At 42.5% G+C, this 27,213-nt stretch overlaps 1 protein-coding gene across 2 annotated transcripts; it reads right to left on the bottom strand.

The window, feature by feature from the left end:
* Positions 1-311: 311 nt before the first annotated feature.
* On the bottom strand, positions 312-27,213 carry LOC112217010 (prostacyclin synthase). 2 transcript variants are annotated; one of them, XM_024377223.2, is made up of 11 exons: positions 26,859-27,213; positions 25,895-26,018; positions 24,946-25,121; positions 20,445-20,594; positions 14,989-15,045; positions 8,508-8,635; positions 6,547-6,728; positions 2,965-3,118; positions 2,371-2,552; positions 1,892-2,043; positions 312-1,542 (listed from the first exon to the last, which is right to left on the bottom strand). In XM_024377223.2, the coding sequence occupies exons 1-11, from the start codon at positions 26,927-26,929 to the stop codon at positions 1,392-1,394; spliced, it is 1,527 nt and encodes a 508-aa protein (XP_024232991.1). In that variant the 5' UTR covers positions 26,930-27,213; the 3' UTR covers positions 312-1,391. The 2 variants fall into 2 exon arrangements, with proteins under 2 accessions (XP_024232991.1, XP_024233000.1); XM_024377232.2 differs by lacking the exon at positions 14,989-15,045 and having other exon boundaries at positions 26,859-27,212.

Raw genomic sequence — 27,213 nt, 5'->3', positions numbered from 1 at the left:
CATGGGGTTCAAAAGCACTATTGTGCGCAAGGGAGAGCAGGTGTCTATGTTACATCATTACTATAATATGCCTTCTATTGTATAGTATTGTATTGTATATCCTATTAGGCTGTTATAACAAAGTTATACAATCTGGATATGAGGGTCATTTGCGGGTCTCCAATGTTTGTCATTTGAGGAACCCTCATTGCACTTGGTACAACCAACGATGTGTACAGAACAAACCCTGAATGACTGACAGTGGGGGCTTTATCGAAGAAACCACACAGTTATCTTGGTACTCCTCCTCAATTGTAAAAAAAGATTTTGGAAGCAATAGAAATGCATTTATTAATGTCTACATTCGTTTTTGACACCTTTATTATATTACAGACACCTTAATGCATTATTTGAAATTATATTACGTGAACTAAACATTTTTTAAAAAGGAAAAAAATGTATAAACATTTTCTTTAATGTATTTTCTTTAGAGAGTATCAATGTTACTGTCCCCACTACAACAAACAAATACTTAAATACATGTGATTTTGTCCTTTTAATTAAAATACTGTAGAATTCCATTAATTCCTATGGAGGACTGCTCCTACTTGGGAGTGCAAATATGGCCGACCAGTGGTTTCCAAAGCCTCTTAATGGGCAATACATTGCTTCAGCAAGCCAGGGTTTATATACATCATGCTTTACAATTGCAACCTCTTTGTACATGCATAAGCTTACCACTCAATGTTATGCTGCTGGGATCCCCAGAAACCTGTTAGGGGGATATGGACTCAGTAATGTAAAGAGTGACTAAAAAGTAGGCCAACTCTTATTGGTCAACTGGGCTATTAATTATTTTCAAATGACATATAAATCTAAACTTTCCATTCACTCTGCCTCCGACCAGCAGGGCAATGTCAGTGTGACGAATGTGTGGTTAGCTCTGTTTAAAGAGTGGCCAGCCACCCCATTACTCTCAAAGCATCTACCAAATAGTTCTCTGATGCAATGGACACAACTGTCATGAGACTGGAGGGGATTTATGAAACCAATTAATCCCTGGGATAAGCTCCAAATTTGTTGTGAACATTAAAAAAAATATATATAATTGTAATTAGGTGGGGCAAGAGTTATATATGGAAAGCACTTTAAACACATGGGGCTGGTATTATTGAGCCAAGCTAATCATTGATACAGCATATTGTATAAACAAAATAGTGAAGAACAAAAACAAACACTTTAAAGTGAAATATACAAATTATAATTCAAGATAAATAGCACAATAACATTACACTGTACATTTGTGTTGGTACAAAAATACATACAAGACTTTATATTGACATATGTCAAACACTTTGAAATTAGAATAAATTGATGTCTGGTTTGAGAGATCTCCGCACCCGTCTCTGTCTTCAATGTGACCGTCTAGGTTTATATCTGATGGCCAGGTCTCCTTCGGGCTGCAACATTCCAAACCCATAGCGACTGGAGTTCACCTCTGGCATCTGAGCCTCTGGATCACACAGCTCCAGTTCTAGATGAGACAGCACCAGGTACACAAACCTGAACACACAGAGAGAGACACAATAGGTAAGTTGTTAACATAATACATTACAAACGTGTCTAAACTGTAACATTTTCTGTTTGCATATACCAGTTTTTGCATACCCCATTTGTATTTTCCTTTGGAGTGGGCTATTTGCATACCAGTGAAATTCATCTCACTGGAACCCAATCTTACATAGACACCTGGAGGAGTCTGCATAGTCACAAACAACTGCTAAGCCTTCCATCTCCCCAAATCAATTGTCTGTCCCAGAATTTAGTTTGTCCCTGACTCTTGTGAGGTGGGGACTCCCCCCGACTTCCTCTGCCCTCCCCTAACACCCACAGGGAACACTCAGACACTCACTGTCTGATTGAGCTGATAGCAAAGCGTTTGCCCACACAGCCATTGGTGCCCGCGCCCCATGGCATGGTGTAGTACTTGAGCCGTCTCCCTCCTTTAAAGAAGTCCTTCTTCACAGAACCTTCCTGGTTGAGGAAGCGGTCATACTTGAATCTCTATGACAGGAAACACAGGGAGGTAAAGCAGTGAATCCAGCTCATACTGACAAATGATGATGAAACATGACTGTTCCCCCACGCTTCCTGCAACACGCAACCATATCATATCAGATGGCAATATTAGCCTATTATTTCAATTTCCCTGCATATTCCACTAATTGGATGGTACTGTAGGGTGGAGAAGGACAACAGAATGACACAGCCGTGTAACTAAATCCCTTCCCATACAGGCTAATCCGCAGATGGACTTGAAACTAATCTTTATTGTCCATCAATTAGGGAGCTATTCTTTGATAATGTGGGAGGGACAAGTGACATCCATACTTGTGGTTCCTGGTGGATCTCAGGGTCCATCTGAGGGCTTATGAATGGGAACAGACACACTCTGTCCCCACTCCTGAGTTTGTACTCCTGCCCATCGGCCATGTGCAGGGTCTTTGCCTGTACTACCTCTCTGGTAATGAAGGGGGCAGCACTGAGCCTCAGCGTCTCCTCTAAGGCACTGTCTGGGATGGGGAGGGCAAAGAAAAGAAGAGGATTAACACTAATGTACTCATTAGGCATATCAAATCAAATTGTATAGGTCACATACACATATTTCGCAGATGTTATTGCGGGTGTAGCAAAATGCTTGGGGTTATGTAAGGGTTATGTCCTCATAATAGATTCACCAATATCATTCTTAATTGATGACTCCCTGCAGAGGAATTGCACATTAAAAAGGGCTAGTCAGGTTACTATATTCAGGTTAGTGTCATTATTTGCACTAGAGGTTAGACCACCTGTTGATGGTGACATGGGAGCCATTAGCTAATTGAGAGCGTCTTTCATAGTCGGAGCAGATGGATCTGCTCTGGTCTTTTAGTCATTGAGTTCCTTGTCTTTGTGCAGATTACCCAGGAAACAAGTAACCCTCACCAAACACAGGTGTGTGCTGTAGCCTGTCCAGTAGGGGACACTGTGCTGAGTCCTGCCCTGAGATCTTGCTGAACTCCTTCTTCACTGCCCTCATGGCCTCAGGATTGGTCAACAGGAAACCCAAGAGCCAGAATGCAGCAGGTCCAACGTTACCCTGGCCACAAATGAAGATTGACATGAAGGCAATGACAGTGAGTTCTCTCTCTGATAGTTCACAGAGAGATTGTACAGGTAGCAATTATGTAATCAGAGAAGAGAACATTACACACTACATGACAGCTCTTATTATTTTCTCTCATAGTCGTGTAGTTCACACAAAGGGCAACCAACACTTGTCTGTACAGTTAAATCCTTTCCTGTGTTTCTATGATAGAAAACCACATTCTGGCTACTGTCAGGAAGTAAGTGCTGTAATGGCTTACTTCAAAAGGAAATACATTAGACACCAAACAGAGACTCAATATGGAGTGTTTGAGGGCACACTGGCCTGTCCATGGCCATCTCTCTGTGTTTGTACATGACTGTAAAGACCACTGAATTTACATTGCCTCCAGACCAAACAATGTTTGCCATGTAACAAACTGCACACAATATAATACCACAAGGAGGAGACCGGGTTTGGTGAGGATATTGTTGGTAACACCTTTTGTTCTTTACTAAATTATTAGTGTTACTGAAAAAAAGGGAACTGAAAGATGGCAATCAAGAGTTGCATAATGATGGTAGATCATGTGTCTGCGGGAAATGTTATTAGAGGCAGTTATCAGTCTCAATGGGTGAAGTAATGTCTACGCAGCAGGGTTGGGGTCAATTCCATTTCAATTCAGAAAGATAACATTGACCCCAACCCTGCAAAGAAGAGTGTACTCAGAATGTACTTAGTCTCAGAATGCGTTCAGATGCACTGGAAGACATCTTTGTGTTTACAGACTACTTTTTCCATCTAGGGATTCCAAGGGTTCATTTAGCTGACATCATACACTTTTCTCTACATAAAGAGGCTACCAGTGCACTCTTGTGGTAAAGATGAGTATTACACTCATGTCTGTCTTTCTGTTGTGAAGTACTTATTAGAGCAGGAGGAGCAGACTGCAGTGTCACTCTGTGACAACAACTCCAGCACGGAAGAGCAATACAGCTTGAGACAAACACACTGAGGCCATGTACCACTGGGACTCGCAGTAGTCTAACTTAGAGATAGTATATCTGCCCTCTCTTAGATAACAACACTAAAATAAGGTCTAACTGTTCTGGGGGTTTTCCAAACACTCCAGTGGTTGAGAATACAGCGTTAGTATTCATCTTAAAGCACTGCAATTATTTATAGTCTTTCAAGAATAATCACTTATTATAAAATTATTCTACAATGGTTGGACAAGCAAGGCGTAAAATGTGGCAGACAAACAGGCACAGTAGAATCAGAATTTGAGAGGCACACTGTGTTGGAAGCCGAATTTTACAAAGGCTAACCCTAACCAATCGAGACTAGCATCTGACATTGGCATGTGAGCGTCTTTGTATTGGAACATTGTCATGTTTAAGATGGCTGCTAGCCAGAAGGGTGTGCTGCTAAAAACTTGGTGTCATTGTTGGCCCACCTCCAAAAAGCTATTGAATAGAATGGAATTTTTCTATCTATGGATGTAATGGAACAACAGAGATTTTTACCAATCGTTCATGACAACTGTTCATAACAGCTATAAATAGCTGGGCAGCTATCTTTGTATTGGAACATTGTCATCTTTAAGATGGCTGCTAGCCAGAAGGGTGTGCTGCTGAATAACTAGGGGTCATTGTTGAACCACCTCCAAAAAGCTTTTGAATTGAAATACATTTTTCTATCTACAGTGGAGAGAACAAGTATTTGATACACTGACGATTTTGCAGGTTTTCCTACTTACAAAGCATGTAGAGGTCTGTAATTTTTATCATAGGTACACTTCAACTGTGAGAGACTAAAGTCCAGAAAATCACATTGCATGATTTTTAAGTAATTAATTAGCATTTTATTGCATGACATATGTATTTGATCACCTACCAACCAGTAAGAATTCAGGCTCTCACAGACCTGTTAGTTTTTCTTTAAGAAGCCCTCCTGTTCTCCACTCATTACCTGTATTAACTGCATCTGTTTGAACTCGTTACCTGCATAAAAGACACCTGTCCACACACTCAATCAAACAGACTCCAACCTCTCCACAATGGCCAAGACCAGAGAGCTGTGTAAGGACATCAGGGATAAAATTGTAGACCTGCACAAGGCTGGGATGGGCTACAGGACAATAGGCAAGCAGCTTGGTGAGAAGGCAACAACTGTTGGCGCAATTATTAGAAAATGGAAGAAGTTCAAGATGACGGTCAATCACCCTTGGTCTGGGGCTCCATGCAAGATCTCACCTCGTGGGGCATCAATGATCATGAGGAAGGTGAGGGATCAGCACAGAACTACACGGCAGGACCTGGTCAATGACCTGAAGAGAGCTGGGACCACAGTCTCAAAGAAAACCATTAGTAACACACTACGCCGTCATGGATTAAAATCCTGCAGCGCACGCAAGGTCCCCCTGCTCAAGCCAGCGCATGTCCAGGCCCGTCTGAAGTTTGCCAATGACCATCTGGATGATCCAGAGGAGGAATGGAAGAAGGTTATGTGATCTGATGAGACAAAAATAGAGCTTTTTGGACTAAACTCCACTCGCCGTGTTTGGAGGAAGAAGAAGGATGAGTACAACCCCAAGAACACCATCCCAACCATGAAGCATGGAGGTGGAAACATCATTCTTTGGGGATGCTTTTCTGCAAAGGGGACAGGACGACTGCACCGTATTGAGGGAAGGATGGATGGGGCCATGTATCTCGAGATCTTGGCCAACAACCTCCTTCCCTCAGTAAGAGCATTGAAGATGGGTCGTGGCTGGGTCTTCCAGCATGACAACGACCCGAAATACACAGCCAGGGCAACTAAGGAGTGGCTCCGTAAGAAGCATCTCAAGGTCCTGGAGTGGCCTAGCCAGTCTCCAGACCTGAACCCAATAGAAAATCTTTGGAGGGAGCTGAAAGTCCGTATTGCCCAGCGACAGCCCCGAAACCTGAAGGATCTGGAGAAGGTCTGTATGGAGGAGTGGGCCAAAATCCCTAATGCAGTGTGTGCAAACCTGGTCTAGAACTACAGGAAACGTATGATCTCTGTAATTCCCAAACAAAGGTTTCTGTACCAAATATTAAGTTCTGCTTTTCTGATGTATCAAATACTTATGTCATGCAATAAAATGCAAATGAATTACTTAAAAATCATACAATGTGATTTTCTGGATTTTTGTTTTAAATTCCGTCTCTCACAGTTGAAGTGTACCTATGATAAATTACAGACCTCTACATGCTTTGTAAGTAGGAAAACCTGCAAAATCGGCAGTGTATCAAATACTTGTTCTCCCCACTGTATGTGTGTAATGGAACAACAGGGATTTTCACCAATCATTCATGAGACCTGTTCAGAACAGCTATAAATAGCTGGGCAGCCCTTGCTTTGTAACAATGACAGAACTCACAGGGAGGTGAGTTCAGGGATTGAATGTGACTCACCTGTGTGGCCCAGAGCTGCAGCAGCAGGGCTCTCCTCTGTGTCTCCTCGTCAGCTCCCTCCTCCTGCAGAAGGTGCCTGTAGCATCTCAGCCAGGTACTGGACCCCGAGCCCTCACCCAGCCCCGCCGGGGCCAACAGATCCCACAGACGCACCCGTACACTGTGGGCAGTCCTCTTCTCCTCTGACAGACAGACAGACACCCACACAAAAACACACAGGCACAGACAGTCAAGAGTAAACACAAAACACACACACACACAAACACACACAGGTTAAACAGAGTTAATGTGATTAGTGCCGTGAAAAAGTATTTGCCCCTTTTCTGATTTTCTCTATTTTTACATAGTTTTACTGAATGTTATCAGATCGTCAACCAAAACCAAATATTAAATAAAGGGAACCTGAGTGAACAAATAACACAACATTTGGATACTTTTTACATTTATTTAATAAATAAAGTTATGCAGGAGGAAACCTGGCACCATCCCGACGGTGATGCATGGTGGTGGCAGCATCATGCGTTGGGGATGTTTTTCAGCAGCAGGGACTGGGAGACTAGTCAGAATCGAGGGAAAGATGAAAGGAGCAAAGTACAGAGATAGATCCTTGATGAAAACCTGCTCCAGAATGCTCAGGTTCTCAGACTGGGGCGAAGGTTCACATTCCAATAGGACAACAACCCTAAGCACACGGCCAAGACAATGCAGGAGTGGCTTCGGGACAAGTCTCTGAATGTCCTTGAGTGGCCCAAGCAGAGCAGACTTGAACCTGATCGAACATCTTTGGAGAGACCTGAAAATAGCTGTGGAGCGACACTCCCCATCCAACCTCGCAGAGCTTGAGAGGATCTGCAGAGTAGAAATGGGAGAAACTCCACCAAATACAGGTGCGCCAAGCTTGTAGCGTCATACCCAAGAAGGCTGTAATCACTGCTAAAAGGTGCTTCAACAAAGTACTGAGTAAAGGGTCTGAATACTTATGTAAATTTGATATTTCTGTATTTATTTTTAATAAATTTTCTATTTTTTTAAAAACTTTTTAAAAAGTTTTTGCTTTGTCATTATGGGGTTGTGTGTGTAAATTGATGAGGGGGAAAAAAGCGATTTAATCAAATTTAGAATAAGGCTAACGTTAAAAAAAATGTGGAAAAATTCAAGAGGTCTGAATAGTTCCCGAATGCACTGTATTTTACTAATGTAAATGAGCATGACATAAATATGAAGCAATGAGTGAGTCATCGATGTGACATGAAACATCAATGATATCCACATGCCATATGAATGGAAAGAGGTGACAATAGAGACACGGGTGGGGCAGATACTATCAGAAACAGGAGATATGTGGTAGTAAGTCTGGAGGTATAAAACATATACAGTATGTATCCTGAGAAAAGAGTAAAATCGTAGATAAGGGAATGAAAGGGACAGGTGACAGTGAAATGGTGAGAGAAGACATAGGTGTGTCAGGTGACATCAGATAGAGCCTGTATGAAACAGGTGTGAGAGGAGACGACATAGCGACCAGTAATATGCCAGTGTGAATCGGAAATAGGATTCAAACATATGACCCGCTCAGATAAAATAATTCACTGCAGTGATCGCACCATGGCAACCGAGAAACAAACCTAAAGTCCTTTCACTGATGAGGTCACCACAGTGAGTCCATGGACAAATGACATATCAAAAACAGCCAGACGACTCAATGATACAAAAGCTGAGTCATATAAAGTGATAATAATACAGATTGAATTCTCCCTCTATTCAATCTTTATAATACATTCAAAATCAGGGTAAAACATTCCATCTATAATACCACATTCAAAATTAATTGAGCCCTAAGATCGGACACAATTACTCTTTATTTTTATCAACTCACATCCATCTGCCATTGTACTTTTACACAGATTTAAAACCTTGTGGTTCATAATGTTTCTTTCAGAGACCATGTTTCATTTAGTCACCTGGTTTTAGCATGGTCCTGGCCATTTTGGTCAGGAGGTTGTCAAACTTCCGGTACTCCGCGTAAACGGCAATGGGGTCTGTTCTGTTACTTTTCTGCTCCCCTTCGAAATGTGTGAGGTACCCTGCCCTGAGAGAGAGAGAGTGGGTAGGTGAGTTTGTGGGTGTAGGGTAGTATGTAGTTTCCCTAGTCAGACAGGTTGCCTCCCACAATGTAACAATGTTCCGGCATGTTACCTGAGGTCTCAGATATACAGTAGGGCAAAAAAGTATTTAGTCAGCCACCAATTGTGAAAGTTCTCCCACTTAAAAAGATGAGAGAGGCCTGTAATTTTCATTATTAGGTACACTTCAACTATGACAGACAAAATGAGAAAAAAATGAATTTATTTGCAAATTATGGTGGAAAATAAGTATTTGGTCACCTACAAACAAGCAAGATTTCTGGCTCTCACAGACCTGTAACTTCTTCTTTAAGAGGCTCCTCTGTCCTCCACTCGTTACCTGTATTAATGGCACCTGTTTGAACCTGTTATCAGTATAAAAGACACCTGTCCACAACCTCAAACAGTCACACTCCAAACTCCACTATGGCCAAGACCAAAGAGCTGTCAAAGGACACCAGAAACAAAATTGTAGACCTGCACCAGGCTGGGTCTGCAATAGGTAAGCAGCTTGGTTTGAAGAAATCAACTGTGGAAGCAATTATTAGGAAATGGAAGACATACAAGACCACTGATAATCTCGTCGTGTTTGGAGGACAAAGAATGCTGAGTTGCATCCAAAGAACACCATACCTACTGGGAAGCATGGGGGTGGAAACAACATGCTTTGGGGCTGTTTTTCTGCAAAGGGACCAGGACGACTAATCCGTGTAATGGAAAGAATGAATGGGGCCATGTATCGTGAGATTTTGAGTGAAAACCTCCTTCCATCAGCAAGGGCATTGAAGATGAAACGTGGCTGGGTCTTTCAGCATGACAATGATTCTAAACACACCGCCCAGGCAACGAAGGAGTGGCTTCGTAAGAAGCATTTCAAGGTCCCGGAGTGGCCTAGCCAGTCTCCAGATCTCAACCCCATAGAAAATCTTTGGAGGGAGTTGAAAGTCTTTGTTGCCCAGCAACAGCCCCAAAACATCACTGCTCTCGAGGAGATCTGCATGGAGGAATGGGCCAAAACACCAGCAACAGTGTGTGAAAACCTTGTGAAGACTTACAGAAAATGTCATTGCCAACAAAGGCTATATAACAAAGTATTGAGATAAACTTTTGTTATTGACCAAATACTTATCTTCCACCATAATTTGCAAATAAATTCATTAAAAATCCTACAATGTTTTGTCTGTCATAGTTGAAGTGTACCTATGATGAAAATTACAGGCCTCTCTCATCTTTTTAAGTGGGAGAACTTGCACAATTGGTGGCTGACTAAATACTTTTTTGCCCCACTGTACAAGACTAGGTGGTATGCCAAACAAACCGAGCTTGCTAGTTTAGGTAGCAATTACACATAGGAAACCATGTCAAAGAGTAGTCATTTCATTGATTGACGTTGCCTTAAATGATGGTTAAGATTCATTTCCTATCAACGTCCTCCCACTTAAGGTCAACAGGTACACTTCCTGTGTTCCACTGCTCACCCACATGATTAGTGTTCACAGCGTGGGCCATTACTAGTATAAACTTCTCTCACGCGAAAAGTTGTAATGGCTACATTATCTGCTTCGCATTAGGCCGCTGAGTGTTTAAATGACCAACTCAAACATCTCTGGCATCGCTATAAATAAAAAGCCTTCTACAGTGTGTAGGCGTGGAGAGTGCTACAGGAAGGGCAGCCTAGAAGCATAGTGTTTGTGTGAGAGGGAGGCTCAAATAAGCATGGGTGGCACTACTCTTTCATTAGATGCCTCTTACGTGCCACTCAACATTATTCTTGGTGTATTTACAAACAAAGTGGCTCGTGGAACGGGCTTGTGCGTAAACTGTTTATCCCAGGTGGTTGACGTAGGCCCTGGTTGACGCGTCGGTGAATGAGTGAGTGAGTGAGTGATTGAGTGAGATAGAGAGAGAGAAGAATAGTGTTGGACATTTTTTGTATCCTCGGTGTCTCTGCAAATGCGTGACTACATGTAACGTGTTGAGTCCTGATTATTGTGTTAGGATGTTCTGTGACTGCTCTCAGGGAAGGGACTGATAGAAGAACACAAAGAAGGGAACACATTGTTACTTTGGCCCAATGCCCAGAAACTGTGTGTGCAAGGTCATGATCAGCCTATTTAGTACTTACTTAGTTCTGGGATCTACATGGAAGTTTTGGGAACTCCATTTAAGGATTTTAGAGAATAGTAAGTGATTGAGTGGAATGATTTTTGTATGATCGACTAATTTACTGAAAAAGGAAATTAGTTCCCAGAATGATTGAGGTATTGTTAGAGTAACGTAAACTGATAAGGTATAATTAAAAGTAATAATGGGGAAATGGAACAGTAAAAGTATATATAAATGACCCAAATTGGGCAACAAAGGGACCCAGTAAAGTGATGGCAAAGAAATTTGGTAAGGGGCTACTGTGTCAGACAGAAGATTGGACAGCATGGACTGACCCTGCGAAAGATGCTGTGAAGTTTGAAGAGGTGAGAGCAATCATTGCCATGTATAACCCCCACCTGTGAAATTGAGAAAATATCCTGTCGGTGCTAGAAGTTCAAGTGAAACCAGTGTAAGGTAGGTTGGAACAGTGATGCAACCAGAGCCAACCGTGCTGACCAACTCATTGCTGTGTTTGATAATGTAAAGACAACATACCCAAAAGCACACAGACTGGCAGAAATACATTCCACCATGATGAAGGCCGATGAGAGCTTTGAGGAATATCAGGAACGAATGGAGAATATCTTCCTCCACCACTCTGATCTGACCCCTGACCAAGAATGATATGGCAGCCTGCTGTGCCATGCCATGGTTACTAGCCTGCGACAAGACCTGAAGACAGCTGTGACCCCTACATGCATTTGGTGGGAGACAAAGACCCTAGCTGATGTCAAACTTTAAATCACCCATGCAGAAAGACAGACTACGTGAAAGAACTCCAAGACTGGAGCTAAACTACACGCTGCACAGTTTATGTTTTTCACCGGAGGAAGAGGATACCGTGGAGGTGGAGGTCAAGGATGATGCTGAGAGAGGAATGGGAAGAGGGCGAGGAGTGCAAGGCGCCTCTGGAGGAAGAGACTGGAGCTGCTACAACTGTGGCAAGCCAGGACATTTAGCAAATAAAATAAAATTTTATACAACCGTGAAATGCTTATTTACAAGCCCTAAACCAACAATGCAGTTCAAGAAATAGAGTTAAGAAAATATGAACTAAATAAAAGGAACACAAAATAACATTAACAAGGCAATATTCAGGGGGTACCGGTACCGTCAATGTGCAGGGGTACAGGTTAGTCAAGGTCATTTGTACATACAGGTAGGGGTAAAGTGACTATGCGTAGATAATAAACAGCGAATAGCAGCAGGGTAATAACAAAGGGAGCAGGGGGGGGGTCGATGTAAATAGTCCGGGAGGCCATTTGATTATTTGTTCAGCAGTGTTATGGCTTGGGGGAATTTATATTTATTATGGGTAGAAGCTGTTGAGGAGTCTCCGGTGGTACCACTTACCTTGCAGTAGCAGAGAGAACAGTCTGACTTGGGTGACTGGAGTCTGACAATTGTTTGGGCCTTCCTCTGACACCACCTAGGATATAGGTCCTGCATGGCAGGAAGCTTGGCCCCAGTGATGTACTGGGCTGTACGCACTACCCTCTGTAGCGCCTTACGTTCGGATGCCGAGCAATTGCCATACCAGGCGGTAATGCAATCGGTCTGGAGGATTTTTGAGGATCTGAAGACCCATGGCTCCCCTGAGTGGGAAAATGTGTTGTCGTGCCCTCTTCACAACTGTCTTGGTGTGTTTAGACGATGATAGTTTGTTGGTGATGTGGACACCAATGAACTTGAAACTCTCGACCCGCTCCACTACAGCCCTGTCGATGTTAATGGGGGCATTTTCAGCCCTCCCTTTCCTGTAGTCCACAATCAGCTCCTTTTTCTTGGTCACATTGAGGGAGAGGTTGTTGTCCTGGCACCACACTGTCAGGTCTCTGACCTCCTTCCTATAGGCTGTCTCATCGTTGTCGGTGATCAGGCCTACTACTGTTGTGTCATCAGCAAACTTATTGATGGTGATGGAGTCATGCTTGGCAACGCAGTCGTAAGTGAACAGGGAGTACAAGAGGGGACTAAGCATGCACCCCTGAGGGGCCCCCGTGTTGAGGATCAGCGTAGAAGATGGTTTGTTGCCTATCCTTACCACCTGGGGCGGCCCATCAGGAAGTCCACGATCCAGTTGCAGATGGAGGTGTTTAGTCCCAGGGTCCTTAGCTTAGTGATGAGCTTTGTGGGCACTATGGTGTTGAACGCTGAGCTGTAGTCAATGAATAGCATTCTCACATAGGTGTTCCTTTTGTCCAGGTGGGAAAGGACAGTGTGGAGTGCGATTGAGATTGCATCATCTGTGAATCTGTTCGGGCGGTATGCGAATTCGAGTGGGTCTAAGGTTTTTGGGATGATGGTGTTGATGTGAGTCATGACCAGCCTTTCAAAGCATTTCATGGCTACCAATGTGAGTGCTATGAGGTGGTTGTAATTTAGGCAGGTTACCTTCACTTTCTTGTGCAAAGGGACTATGATGGTCTGCTTGAAACATGTAGGTATTACACACTCAGTGAGGGAGAGGTTGAAAATGTCAATGAAGACACTTGAGCATTGGTCCGCGCATGCTCTGAGCTTTTAGCCAGGTGCAGATCTTGTCTGTAGTACATGGCTTCTGGTTGGGATATGCACGTAAGGTCACTGTGGGGACGACGTAGTCAATGCACTTATTAATGAAGCCGGTGACTGAAATGTTATACTCCTCAATGCCATTAGATGAATCCCGGAACATATTCCAGTCTGTGCCAGCAAAACAGTCCTATAGCGTAGCATCCGTGTCATCTGACCACTTCTGTATTGAACGAGTCACTGGTACTTCCTGCTTTAGTTTTTGCTTGTAAGCAGGAATCAGGAGGATATAATATGGTTAGATTTGCCAAATTTAGTTTTTTTCCCTCTGGTTGCACATGTGACATGCTGGTAGAAAGGATGTAAAACAGATTTAAGTTTGCCTCCATTAAAGTCCCTGCCACTGGGAGTGCCGCTTCTGGATGAGCATTTTCTTGTTTTCTTAGGGCCTTATACAGCTCGTTGAGTGCAGTCCTAGTGCCAGCATCGGCTTGTGGTGGTAAATAGATGGCTACGAATAATATAGATGAAAACTCTCTTGGTAGATAGTGCGGTCCACAGCTTATCATGGGGTACTCTACCTCAGGTGAGCATTACCTCAAGGCTTCTTTAAAATTAGACATCGCACACCAGCTGTTATTGACAAATAGACACATACTCCCGCCCCCCGTCTGACCGGACGTAGCTGCTCTGTCCTGCCGATGCATGAAAAACCAAGCCAGCTTTATATTATCCATGTTGTCGTTCAGCCACGACTCTGTGAAACATAAGAAATTACAGTTATTAATGTCCCATTTGTAGGATTTTCTTAATTGTAGATCATCCAGTTTATTTTCCAGTGATTGCACGTTGGCCAATAGGACGGATGGTAGTGGCGGTTAACCCACTCCCCGACAAATTCTCACAAGGTACCCCGATCTCCGCTCCCTGTATCTCAGTCTTTTCTTCATGTAAATGACAGGGATTTGGGCCTGGTCTCGGGGAAGCAGTATATCCTTCGCGTCGGACTCTTTAAAGAAAAAATCTTTGTCCAGTTTGAGGTGAGCAATTCCTGTTCTGATGTCCAGAAGCTCTTTTCGGTCATAAGAGACTGTAGCAGCAACATTATGTACAAAATAAGTTACAATGTGAAAAAAAATAATAGCACATTTGGTTATGAGCCCGTAAAACGGCAGCCATCCCCTCCGGCACCATTATCCCAATGGGACTGTCCTGGTGATGGAGATGACCAGGGAATGGCCAGGACTACCTGAAGATGTAAGGGTTGGAAATCCCTTTGGTGGGAAAAAAAACATAGGATGAGGTGGAAACAGAAGAAGACTGATGATGAAGAACCACATGCTAGATGTTGAAACTTACCACCTTGTGAAAATCCCCTGATAGAAATTGAAATACTTGGCCAGAAAATTCTATTCCTAGTAGACACCGGGGCTGCTATCTGCCCATCTAAATAAAACATTTGAGCTCCTCTGACTGCCCTGTCAACCTCCTGGGAAGAGATCTGATGTGCAAGATAAATCTGACTGCTGTATGCACTGCTGAAGGCTTGTCCCTCCGTTCCCCTACAAATGAGATATACCCGTGCATGTCCCAGTGTTATTATGCCTGGCATATGAACGATCCTGAGGTGGAAGGTGAACTACGAGAGATCACTTACCTCACGTCCCAGAACATTTTCACTGCACGGCAGCGGTCCCCTCGTGTGAAGAAGACCCTGAATATCAACAAAGATTGACAAAGCAGAAAAGCAGAATGGAAGTGACAATTGATGGAATATACTACGGTGAGGAATTTACAGCTGCCGGAGTTTTGCTGTCTGATGTACAGAGAGCACTGTATGAAGTAACAGGTGCTGTCCCACACTGTAGTATTTTTTTTAAATGAATAATTGAGAATGTAGAGATGTTGACCCTTGGATGAAGAGTGTGATGACAGCCACTGATTGGGTGGCCTGGGAAGGTGATGGGAAGTGGTCACATTCAACAGCAACCTTTTTCACCTTTCTGGGCTACCACCCGAATGATACCAAAGAAATAACCTATTCCTACTGAGAATATGATGGTTGTGTCTCAAGATAACTCCCACATACTATGGCTGGATGAAGTGCCAGAACAGCTCTGGGCTGTCTCCAAGATTGATATTAGGAAGATGAGAGGTGCCACCCCAGTGAAAGTTGTCCCGAAGAATAATCACAGACCATATAAAAATCAGTACCCTCTCAGCAAAGAAGCAAAAATGGGTATTATTCCCATCCATGACACCCTGGTTGAAAATGGGTCTTTGATCCCATCCCCAAATTATCTGTGTAACACCCGTATTTGACCTGTTAGGAAGCCATTTGGTGAATATAATTTTGTGCAAGATTTTAGAACAGTTAAGAATGCTGTTCATGTCAGAGCACCCTTGGTGCTGAACACAGTTACTATTATTTCCCAAGTTCCCCCAGGGAGCTATTGTTTACTGTGGTGTAGTACTGTGGTTGAATACATTGATGACCTGTTGGTCTGTTCCTCATCTGAGGAAATCTGTCACGAAGATACTAAGGCATTGTTGATTTTCTTAGCTGAAAATTGTCAACATTTTCCCCTCTAAGATGCAGTTATGTAGAAGTTCTGTTAAATATTTGGTCATGACATTATTTTTGATGGTCACGCCCTCTCTAAAGATATTGCCTCAAGCTTAAAGTCCCTGCCTAAACCTGTTACTAAGCTGCACATGATGTCGCTGTTGGGAGTGGCTGGATACTGCCGCCCATGGTTGAAAGACTGAGGAGACAGTACAGCCTCTTCAGGATTGTATTTCGAATCAAACTTTATTTGTCACATGCCAAGACATTCATGGCAGAAAAATGTAAATGTCTGAAGTGGTGGAATGGACCCCTGAGACTGAATTAGCCTTGATTAAGTTAAAGCAGGCTCTACTGTTGACCCCATTTTGGGTTTGCCAGACCACACCAAACTATTCCATCTTTTTGTCTCTGAGAATCGTGGGTTTATGTCTACTGTGTTGACACAGTACCACGGAGTTGGCTATATGCATGTGAGATACTACTCTAAGCATGAAAATATGTACTGTGCTTAACCCATTGACCATTGAGATGGACTGTAGCCATAGGCTTGGCCTTAAAAAGACGTTCCTCTTTTTAATTCAGGAACGACAAGGTGAACCTTTAGTAGGCTATGCGGTTGTCACCGCTGTTCAAACTGTGGAAAGTGCTAGACTTGTCTGCTCATGCAGCAGAGTTATTTGGTTTAACCAGAGCATGTACGTTAAAGGTGATTGTGCAGCCAAGCTGGCTGCTTCCTCTTCTGTTTCCCCTTTCTACAGATGGCAGCAGTTCCTGTTTCTGTTCCTATTAACCCCTTCTCTCCTAATAATGTTGTTGTTTTGCAGGCAGCAGCTGATGCGACTGAGATAAGGCGGTGGGCTGAACACTGCCACAAGGACACCTCAGGTGTATGGCTTGATGATTCTAATAGACCTGCCATGCCCCATTGTACTTTCCAATACCTTGTTAAATTGTCACATGGTCAAGGAGGGATGGTGGATCTTGTAAATAAATTATTGGAGTACAGTACGATTTACTGTGTTTGCAGAATTTTTAAAAAATAAATGTGTGATCTGTATGACTAATAATGTTGGATGCGGCATTTCAGTATCCTACGTGTCCAATCCCTGGCCAGAGGGCCCCTTTGAGCACTTGATAATGGACTTCATTGAGTTGACCCCTTGTGAGGGGAACAAGTATTGTTTGGTGATTGTTGACATATTTTCTAAATTGATTGAAGCTTTTCCTTTCAGGAGAGCTACAGCAGCAGCTGTGGCAAAGGCTCTTCTGAGAGAGATCATACATACCAAGGTGGGGTCTGCCGTGAAAAGTCTCCTTTGGTTCCAATGGTTGACATTTTGTGGATGAGATTGTTCAGTCCCTGTCAGAGACTTTCTAGATTGATTTGAGAAACCATTGTGCCTATCACCCATGAGAATGACTAACACGCCATTTCCTCAAAAGAGGTTGCCGTTGCAGGGAATGGAAGAAGACTTGGGAGCATACTGAGTCTCACTTAATGTTCTTAAGACTCTTCCCACAGGTGAAGGCTTCTCTGCCCAACCTATCAGGAGGAACTGAGCATTGTCAGTGCCCTGAAGACTTCATTGTGTTAAAAGACTACAGAAGAAAGAGCTGGAAGGATCCTTGTTGGAGAGGACCATATCAGGTTTTGCTGACCACCCCGAACTGCAGTAAAAAGGTAGCTGAGAGGGACACCTGGATTCATGTCTCGCACTGCAGACAAGTTCCTGCCCCTGAGGAGGATGGCGGGAGTCCCATCCCTTAGGCTGTGTGGCCTCCCTGGATCGGAACCATTGTGCTGATTGGAACCGTTGATTGCCCAACAGTGAGTGACCGTTCAGGTGAAGATGAAAGTCCCGAGCCAAAGGGACCACTGCAGACTCAGAGTAGTGGTCCTGGAGGAGAAGTCAGCCAAAGGAAAACTGAAGTAAAAGGTCAAGATGAGGGAGGGAATCTGTTCCTCTCTCGAGCTGGAATGGTGGCAAATGTCACCTCATATAAGACTTCTTGTTGGGTATGTGGGTTGGGTCCAGTGGGAGTAGGTAAGGGTCTCCCATATGTCGGGGTTTCCTTGCAGGGGTAAACTTAACTATTCAACTGTCCTCAAAATTGTCATTGGCCATGTTTTGTGATATACAATGTTACTGTCAGCCTTGTATATCCTAGACCAAACAATTACAGTGACCCACGCATACCTATAGTAGGATCCCTGGTAGCCCTCTGGTGTATTAGAGGAATTGGGAGTAACAATTTGGGTGAAAATGTTTGTAACTGTACTATGTTGGTGAATGGTAGCAATAACTGCTCTGTTGTACATGATTCTGTTACAGGAGCACCATGAAATGTGAGTTATACAATTATTGTTTAAAAAAAGTCTATCAGACTGAAAGGAGCCCCAAATGGTACCTATTGGTTATGTGGCAGATTTGCTCATTATAGTTTACCACCTAATTGGTGAGGGACATGTACTGTTGGGTTTGTGGTGACGGCCATAAGAGTCCTTGGAAACACTGAAACAGAATTGAGGGTTCTGTTCAGAGACTATCATCAGCCGACCACTAATTTTAATAAGTAATCCCTTGCAGATGTCACTCAGGTGCAGACCTTCTTCTCCCGATTCGCTCGTGTTTTGCTGCCCCAATATGGAGTTGCATGTGCCTCAGATCAAATTTGAGATTTGGCTATTAAAGTTGAGAAAATGGAAAATGCTACTGGAGACGCCTTTGTTGTTTGGAATGGGGAAGTAAAAGCAAGGTGCAAAGTAAGGTGGCCCTGCAAAACAGGGAGGCACTTGACTACTTATTGGCTGGTCAAGGGGGTACTTGTGCACTCATTGGCGACGAATACTGCACTTTTGTCCCAGATGTGTCATCAAATGTGACTGATCTTGCTGACTACATTGCCACAGTTACAAAGTCTCATTCTGGGAAATCAGAGTGGGTGTTTACTGGTTGGCTGAAAGGCCTCTTTGGAGCTTGGGGCTCCCAGATAGCTAAGTGGGTGATAGCTGGAATCTTTTGTTTGAAGTGTTTGATCATTTTGCTTTCTTGTTGTAAGGCCTTTTGTACTTCCCTGGCAACTGGAGTCTCAGCAACTATCATGTTCAATGCTACTAAAGAAGGTGATACTGATAACTTGTTGTCTTTCCAGGAACTCCCCTTTCCCCCTATAATTGATGATAATATGCAAGAATGAGTTAGTATCCATGTTTGATAACTTAAAACCTTCAGGTATTTTAAGTTGTTAAACAACAGCAACCTTATAATGTAAAGGGTAATGGGAAAAGTATTAAATATGAAGATACATTTTTGTCTATTGTATGTAAGAATCAGCATTTACTAAATGCACTCCTGATATTGACCCAAAACATACGGCCAAGGCAACAAAGGAGTGGCTCAAGAAGAAGAACATAAAGGTCCTGGAGTGGCCTAGCCAGTCTCCAGACCTTAATCCCATAGAAAATCTGTGGAGGGAGCTGAAAGTTCGAATTGCCAAACGTCAGCCTCGAAACCTTAATGACTTGGAGAAAATCTGCAAAGAGGAGTGGGACATAATCCCTCCTGAGATGTGTGCAAACCTGGTGGCCAACTACAAGAAACGTCTGACCTCTGATTGCCAACAAGGGTTTTGCCACCAAGTACTATGTCATGTTTTGCAGAGGGGTCAAATACTTATTTCCCTCATTAAAATGCAAACCAATTTATAACATTTTTGCCATGCATTTTTCTGGATTTTGTTGTTGTTATTCCGTCTCTCACTGTTCATATAAAACCTACCATGAAAATTATAGACTGATAATTTCTTTGTTAGGGAGGGTATGGCCGATAGGGAAATCCTTGTCTCATCGCGCACCAGCGACTCCTGTGGCGGGCCGGGCGCAGTGCGCGCTAACCAAGGTTGCCAGGTGCACGGTGTTTCCTCCGACACATTGGTGCGGTTGGCTTCCGGGTTGGATGGCGCTGTGTTAAGAAGCAGTGCGGCTTGGTTGGGTTGTGTATCGGAGGACGCATGACTTTCAACCTTCGTCTCTCCCGAGCCCGTACGGGAGTTGTAGCGATGAGACAAGATAGTAGCTACTAAAACAATTGGATACCACGAAATTGGGGAGAAAAAAGAGTCAAATTCACAAAAAAAAGAAGAGGGAGTGTAGTGGACATTTTTAGTGTCCTCTGTGTCTCTGCAAATGCATGTAGCGTATTGAGTCCTGATTATTGTGTTAGGATGTTCTGTGACTGCTCTCGGGGAAGGGACTGATAGAAGAACACAAAGAAGGGAACACATTGTTACTTTTGCCCAACGCCTAGAAACTGTGTGTGCAAGGTCATGATCAGCTTATTGCACCCTGAGAGCAGAGACACCTAGTTTTTGCATGCGTATAAAGAGTGCTGAAGGGAGAGCATCCCTTCAGAGCTTCTGACAAACTTGTACTTAGAGTATTAAGTTGGTTGTAACTTCTCCGGCATTGATACTAAAGACCTGATCATTTAACTTTAAATCCTTAGTGGTAATTTCCATGACAATTTGAACTCCTCCAAAAATACCTGAAGAGAAGACTGTAACAGAAGCTGAAGAGCCCGTCCGTGTTCCAGTCAGTCTGGTTGTGACAGGGCCTCTGGGCTTGCAGCAGCAGGGACTGGAGATGGCAGTGCATAGTGCTGCTCAGGCAGGACAGGCTCTCCCCCTCAAAGTGTCTGAGGACACAAAGGTTTAAGTCAAGAAATTAAGGTCAAGAGAGAGGAACGTTCATCATCAAGACCAAACCCGCAATTCCCTCCTACCTAAATTATATGAATGTGGAAAAACACCATAAAACACCTGTGGTCCTAGCATTAAGAAACACTATCCTATGTCTGTGTAGTAAACATGTGTGGCAGGGTACAAAACACTGATACTGTGGTTTCAAAATCCACTACACAGAGCCAAGTAAGCACTATAGCACTGTAACCAACACAATGACGATATGGCTGAGATAGACTGAGGTAGTTCCACAACAGTGCCCAGCAACAGCATGGGAGGTGAGCACATTTGTTGTATGCACCAGGGGTTGGAACTGGTTCAGGGAACAGAACAGAAAACTGGAAAATAATGACATTTTTCAAAGAACAGAAACTGAACCTAGAATGAAAGTGATCCATACTATTCCAGAACAGAAACATTATTTTAAAAGCATGGGAACTGGTTAATAACATTATTTTACCTTCCATTTTTTTCTAGTCCCACAACAAAATGCAACAAAGCGCCTATGCAAAGTCCTCACTCTGTCCCTCAAACTTTTTTCAGTGTCTGCCTACAAGATGAAAATCTTAGCCTGTGCGTGTTTAGGTGACCTGCCCTTCCCCTCTTCAATTCAGAAGATTTTTAAGTAGCTAGAGAATAATGGGTTAACTTTTTCAATGCTAGTTAAGAATACTATAGGCCGAATTATCATGTTTCACGGTAAGACATGTTTAGAATTTTGGTGCCACTCTGCACACACAAGCTTGTTAGGTAGCTAGCTCAAAGGACATTAAAAGTTCCTCCATAGAAGCCTCCCTCCTATGTATAATTCTGTGGACCCAGCTCTTCAAGCCTCGTCCTCAAACCTTTTTATGAGCATGGCCTTATTTCTATTACAGCATATTGGATGACTGGCATTCATATTCCATTCACTCCACTCAGCTCAATGTAACATCAATACATTTACAGTGCCTTGCAAAATAATTCATCCCCCTTGCAATTTTTCATATTTTGTTGCATTACAACCTGTAATTTAAATGGACTTTTATATGGATTTCATATAATGGACATACACAAAATAGTCCAAATTGGTGAAGTGAAATAATAAATAAAAATGTTTCTTCCAAAAATGTAAAATAATTGAAAAAAAGAAAAAGTGGTTTGTACTCACCCCTTTGCTATGAAGCCCCTAAATAAGATCTGGCATAACCAATTACCTTCAGAAGTCACATAATTAGTTAAATAAAGTCCACCTGTGTGTAATCCAAGTGTCACATGATTTGTCACATGATCTCATTCTATATACACACACACACACCTGTTCTGAAAAGCCCCGGAGTCTGCAACACCACAAAGCAAGCGGCACAAAGAAGACCAAGGAGCTCTCTAAACAGGTCAGGGACAGTTGTGGAGGTGTACAGATCAGTGTTGGGTTATAAAAAAATATCAGAAACTTTGAAAATCCCACGGAGCATTTTTAAATCCATTATTAAAAAAATGGAAAAAATATGGCACCACAACAAACCTGCCAAGTGAGGGCCGCCCACCAAAACTCATGGACTAGGTAAGAAGGGCATTAATCAGAGAGGCAACAAAGAGACCAAAGATAATCCTGAAGGAGCTGAAAAGCTCCACAGCGGAGAATGGAGTATCTGTCCATAGGACCACTTTAAGCCGTACACTCCACAGAGCTGAGCTTTACAGAAGAGTGGACAGAAAAAAGCCATTGCTTAAAGAAAAAAATAAGTAAACACATTTGGTGTTTGCCAAAAGGCATGTGGGAGACTCCCCAAACATATGGAAGGAGGTACTCTGGTCAGAGGAGACTAAATTTGAGCTTTTTAGCCTTCAAGGAAAATGCTATGTCTGGCGCAAACCCAACACCTCTCATCACCCCGAGAACACCATAGCCACAGTGAATCGTGGTGGCAGCATCATGCTGTGCGGATGTTTTCATCAGCAGGGCCTGGGAAACTGGTCAGAATTGTAGGAATGATGGATGGTGCTAAATACAGGGAAATTCTTGAGGGAAACCTGTTTCAGTCATCCAGAGATTTGAGACTGGGCTGGAGGTTCACCTTCCGGCAGGACAATGACTCTAAGCATATTGCTAAAGCGACACTTGAGTGGTTTAAGGGGAAACATTTACATGTCTTGGAATGGCCTCGTCAAAGCCCAGACCTCAATCCAATTGAGAATCTGTGGTATAACTTAAAGGTTGTTGTATACTAGCGGAACCCATCCGACTTGAAGGAGCTGGAGCAGTTTTGCCTTGAAGAATGGGCAAAAATTCCAGTGGCTAGATGTGCCAAGCTTATAGAGGCATATCCCAAGAGACTTGCAACTGTATTTGCTGCAAAAGGTGGCTCTACAAAGTATTGACTTTGGGGGGGTGAATAGTTATGCACACTCAAGTTGTCAGTTTTTTTTGTCTTATTTCTTGTTTGTTTTACAAAAAAATATATTTTGCAACTTCAATGTGGGCATGTTGTGTAAATCAAATGATACCCCCCCAAAAAATAAATTTCAATTCCAGGTTGTAAGGCAACAAAATAGGAAAACTGCCAAGGGGGTAGAATACTTTTGCAAGCCACTGTAGGTACTCACATTTTCCCTGTACCCATCACGAGGTTGCTTCAACCTAGCCTATGAACGAGTTTACAATGTAGGTGCACAGGTCAAAATAATTTTTTGTAATCAAGGTGACAGACAGTGACACATTCAATACCGCCTTTCACACTCTTGCCTGCATCTAGCTGATCTAGGGTGTAAACATTAATCCAACAGTTGCAAATGTGATTTTCTATTAGACAAATGTAGGTATGTTTATCCCCGTTTTGTTCCGTTTGCTTCCGTTTAAGAAACATTTTACAACAGAATTGGCTGATTGAATACACCCCTGATCACACGCAAACAGAGTTCACTTTCATAGCAGCCACATTAACAGCATGATCACTTTGCTCATTGTATATATATATATATATATATGTTTGCTTCTCACAACTATCTATCTATGCGCTCTCCTCCTCTTCGCTTGTGGACTTCAGTGCACAACACATCAGCTGTCTGACCAGGCAAAAAAAACTTTCCAAGCCAAACCTTCATATCATGACTGCTAATTGTTACACACAGCCTACATCGTTGTCACGTCATAGTCAACATAGCTACCAGAACTAACGTGTTAGTAAACCCACTACAATCATGCACTACAGTGTAAAGTCAGAAAGCAGTTACACCGGTGGGCCCCGGTGGCAATAAATTAATAAAACTAAAAGCCACATAGCTAACGTAGCATCCTTTTTTTTTAATATAGACAAATATAGCTAGCCAAATCTCTCTCGCTCTCTCTCGAAAGAAATTAATTTGTTCAAAACTGTTCAACTATTGTCTTTCTCTCTCTCTTTGAGTCAACTACTCACCACATTTTATGCACTGCAGTGCTAGTTAGCTGTAGCTTATGCTTTAAGTACTAGATTAATTCTCTGATCTTCTGATTGGGTGGATAACATGTCAGTTCATGCTGCAAGAGCTCTGATACTGTAGGTTGGAGGACGTTCTCCGGAAGTTGTCATAATTACTGTGCAAGCGGATGAGAACTATATGCCTCCTAGGTTTTGTATTGAAGTCAATGGACCCAGAGAATGACAAACGCTAGCTGTCCTCAGGCTACACCATTGTGCTACCCTACAGAGTGCTGCTGAGGCTTACTGTAGACCTTCATTGCAAAACAGTGTGTTTTAATTAATTATTTGGTGATATGAATATGTTTAGTACAATTTTATCAAAAAAAATAGCTTTTTAAATATTTCACTGTTTTATTTTTATGAAATTCACTGAGGAGAATGGTCCTTCCCTTCTTCTTCTGAGGAGCCTCCATCTGGTGTACACATATGTTGCAGATGTTATCGCGGGTGTAACGAACTGCTTATGTTCCTAGCTCCAACAGTGCAGTAATAACCAACAAGGTGCGAGGAACAAAGCGTCCATGTCTGTCGTTGTGATCTTGCTTACCATCTTACACTAATGGTAGTGATATCTGTGATGGTTGATGTAGTATTCCCTGGTCCCAGACACCTCTGTCTCAGGGAGGGAAACATTTTGATTTAGACTACGGTGGAGCCAGGCAGCAACTTTACACACACAGAGTTGTGTATTATACCTGTGTAAGGATTCAGTTATTGGCTGGATAAGGCTGTCCTCAATTGTCTTATTTAAAACATGTCATTTTGAACTCTGACCATATCAATAGGCATGTAGAGCTGTTTTTGGGCTGGCCCACATAAAAGAGCGAGTAACAATGTGCTAGGGATAAGGATAGGGACGTACTGTTTCATCATGGCCTTCTCTACAGCAGGGTTGTGATGGGGGAGCCGCAGGCTAAAGATCCTGTCCATGAGAACCTGTGCATAGCGTGTGAAGTCCAGGGACACAGAGTCCTCTATCACAGCATCATATGAGCTGGGGTCCAGCAGCACTGTCACATAACGTCCAGCCACACGCACCTACACACACAGACACACACACAGAGACACAGACACACAATTAATAAGGGTGACACAAACAAACACTCACCTTGAATGGTGAAGAATTGAATCTACTATAGATGTATTCGAGAATTAAGGCAAGAACAGATGATCAGGTTAAGGTACATTTACATAGATGATATTGAGGCTAGTGTTTTATGTCCTCCTGAGACCCCAAAAAAGTGTTTGGGGTGAAATGAAAACATTACGAGGATTGAGATTTTGTAAAATATTGTTATTTATCTTTTATTGTAAGTCCAAAATTGTCCCCTGTAACGGTCATTAGGACGTAAATATGAAAACCTTTAACATTACAGTCAATGGGTACAGTAGGTGAAAAACATCTGGTTGTCCACTACAGAGGATATAAGCTCTTATTTAGATCTTATTTAATGTGAAAGAAATATTACACAGTCCTGACAACTCACTTAACTATTCCTGAGGTATTCACTTACTAGAAAACAATTTGAATATCAAAGTCGCAAAAATAATAATTACACACTTCTTTTCAAATTTCTATAAAATGTGCTAATTTTGACAGCAGCCAGTTTTTTAGGAACCAGGAAGATAACGTTGTCAAAGTCACACTTTCACACATGTGATATCATTGAAAAGCCCAGAATGTCATCTCAAAGGGACAACAGGACTTAATACTGTGGCTTATATGGCCTTAGAGATATGGACCAAGAATTGATGTCCACTAGAGGACAAAAATGAATTGCTGGGTGTCAGGAGGATATCGGCACTCTTACCGTGAAGATATCGCCATGCTTCACCTTCATACGGGTTAGGAACTTGGAAGCATCTCTTCCAAACTCAAGGGCATGGCCTAACCACGGAATAACTCCTTTGTCTAAAGGTGGCTCTTTCTCTGACCTGTATAGAAAAGAACAGAATACAATTCATTTTGAAGAGCTAATATTCACACCTATATTTGTTCATATCAACATTACTGATTGCACATATTTTGTATTTTAATATAGTGACTGTACCCATACATCAATTGAATCAATATTTGCATGCCTGGTTCTTATCAGTACATTGTGTAACACAGCTGTGTGTAAAATATATACAGCTTTTCCAGGATGTTTTAAAGCCGGAACTCTCCCATTAACATTTAGAATAGAACAAGCCCATCAGTTCCTCACAACCAAGGATACAGCAACAAGGATGAAAACAGATGTGCCTTCATGAACCAAGTTTACATATAACTGGCCAGCAGAAATAGTCCTTAATTCGACAGAAGTTTCGAGGTCTGGCTGTTTAACCAAACTCCAAACACAGCGTTGAGTGGGAGGATAAATTGTTATATAACAGGCCACTAAACTAACAGATTAAGTCATGTTGTTTACTTCTTATAGTAAATCCATTGGTTTTAGGTTTAACTCAGAATTATCTCAATTGTGCCTCTCGAAAATGATTGACAGGCGACAGCTCATTTATATACATCGCTCAATACAACTATGATATTATCAAGATATATTTAGATTATTTTAGGTTTATGGTAAATACTACTTTATGCTGGGTTAGTTTATACTGGGTAGGCAATACATATATTAATAAGTAGGCTAAGCAAATATGTCCACAGGTGAAAACAAGTTTGAAAAGGCTACAATACAGTATTATACAGAAAGCATGCATGCTATGTTCAATGTATGCATTGCAAAAGTAGAAATTAAATCGAATAAAACAGTGATTTTAGAAAAGGGTACTCACCTAGAGCGTTTCGAAACAAGTATGAATAAGATAAGGATGCCCTGGACAATCAAAAGTATCGTCCAAATCATAGCTCGTAGTCTTGACGATTTACCTGCACGTTGGTGCGCAGCAGTGAAAACATATGAATAATTTAAGACGACAGGGTCCTCCTGATATAGTGCCGTTTTATGTCATCCGATGACGGCGTTCCAGGGTGTTCCCCGACCTCACCCTGCATGTTTCCTCATCCATCTTCCTATCCGCAAGAGCTCACGTAGGACGCCTTAAAAGCCCATTTATGCTTGATCCGAAATTGTGGACGGAGTGTGTGACGCAATTGCAGAGTTTCTGGAGGCATGCAGAGGCCAAATCA

This window comes from Oncorhynchus tshawytscha, linkage group LG02 (assembly GCF_018296145.1).
Source record: "Oncorhynchus tshawytscha isolate Ot180627B linkage group LG02, Otsh_v2.0, whole genome shotgun sequence".
Lineage (NCBI taxonomy): Eukaryota > Metazoa > Chordata > Actinopteri > Salmoniformes > Salmonidae > Oncorhynchus > Oncorhynchus tshawytscha.
The sequence above is the reverse complement of the archived record's forward strand: the minus strand, read 5'-3'. Positions and strand labels throughout refer to the sequence as shown.

Coding starts and splice junctions, on each gene's coding strand:
- LOC112217010 (XM_024377223.2), bottom strand. CDS start 26,929: ATGATTTGGACGATACTTTTGATTGTCCAGGGCATCCTTATCTTATTC. Junction 20,595..24,945: donor GAGAAGGCCATGATGAAACA/GTACGTCCCTAT, acceptor TTGTGTCCTCAG/ACACTTTGAGGGGGAGAGCC. Junction 3,119..6,546: donor TGCAGCTCTGGGCCACACAG/GTGAGTCACATT, acceptor ATTTGTGGCCAG/GGTAACGTTGGACCTGCTGC.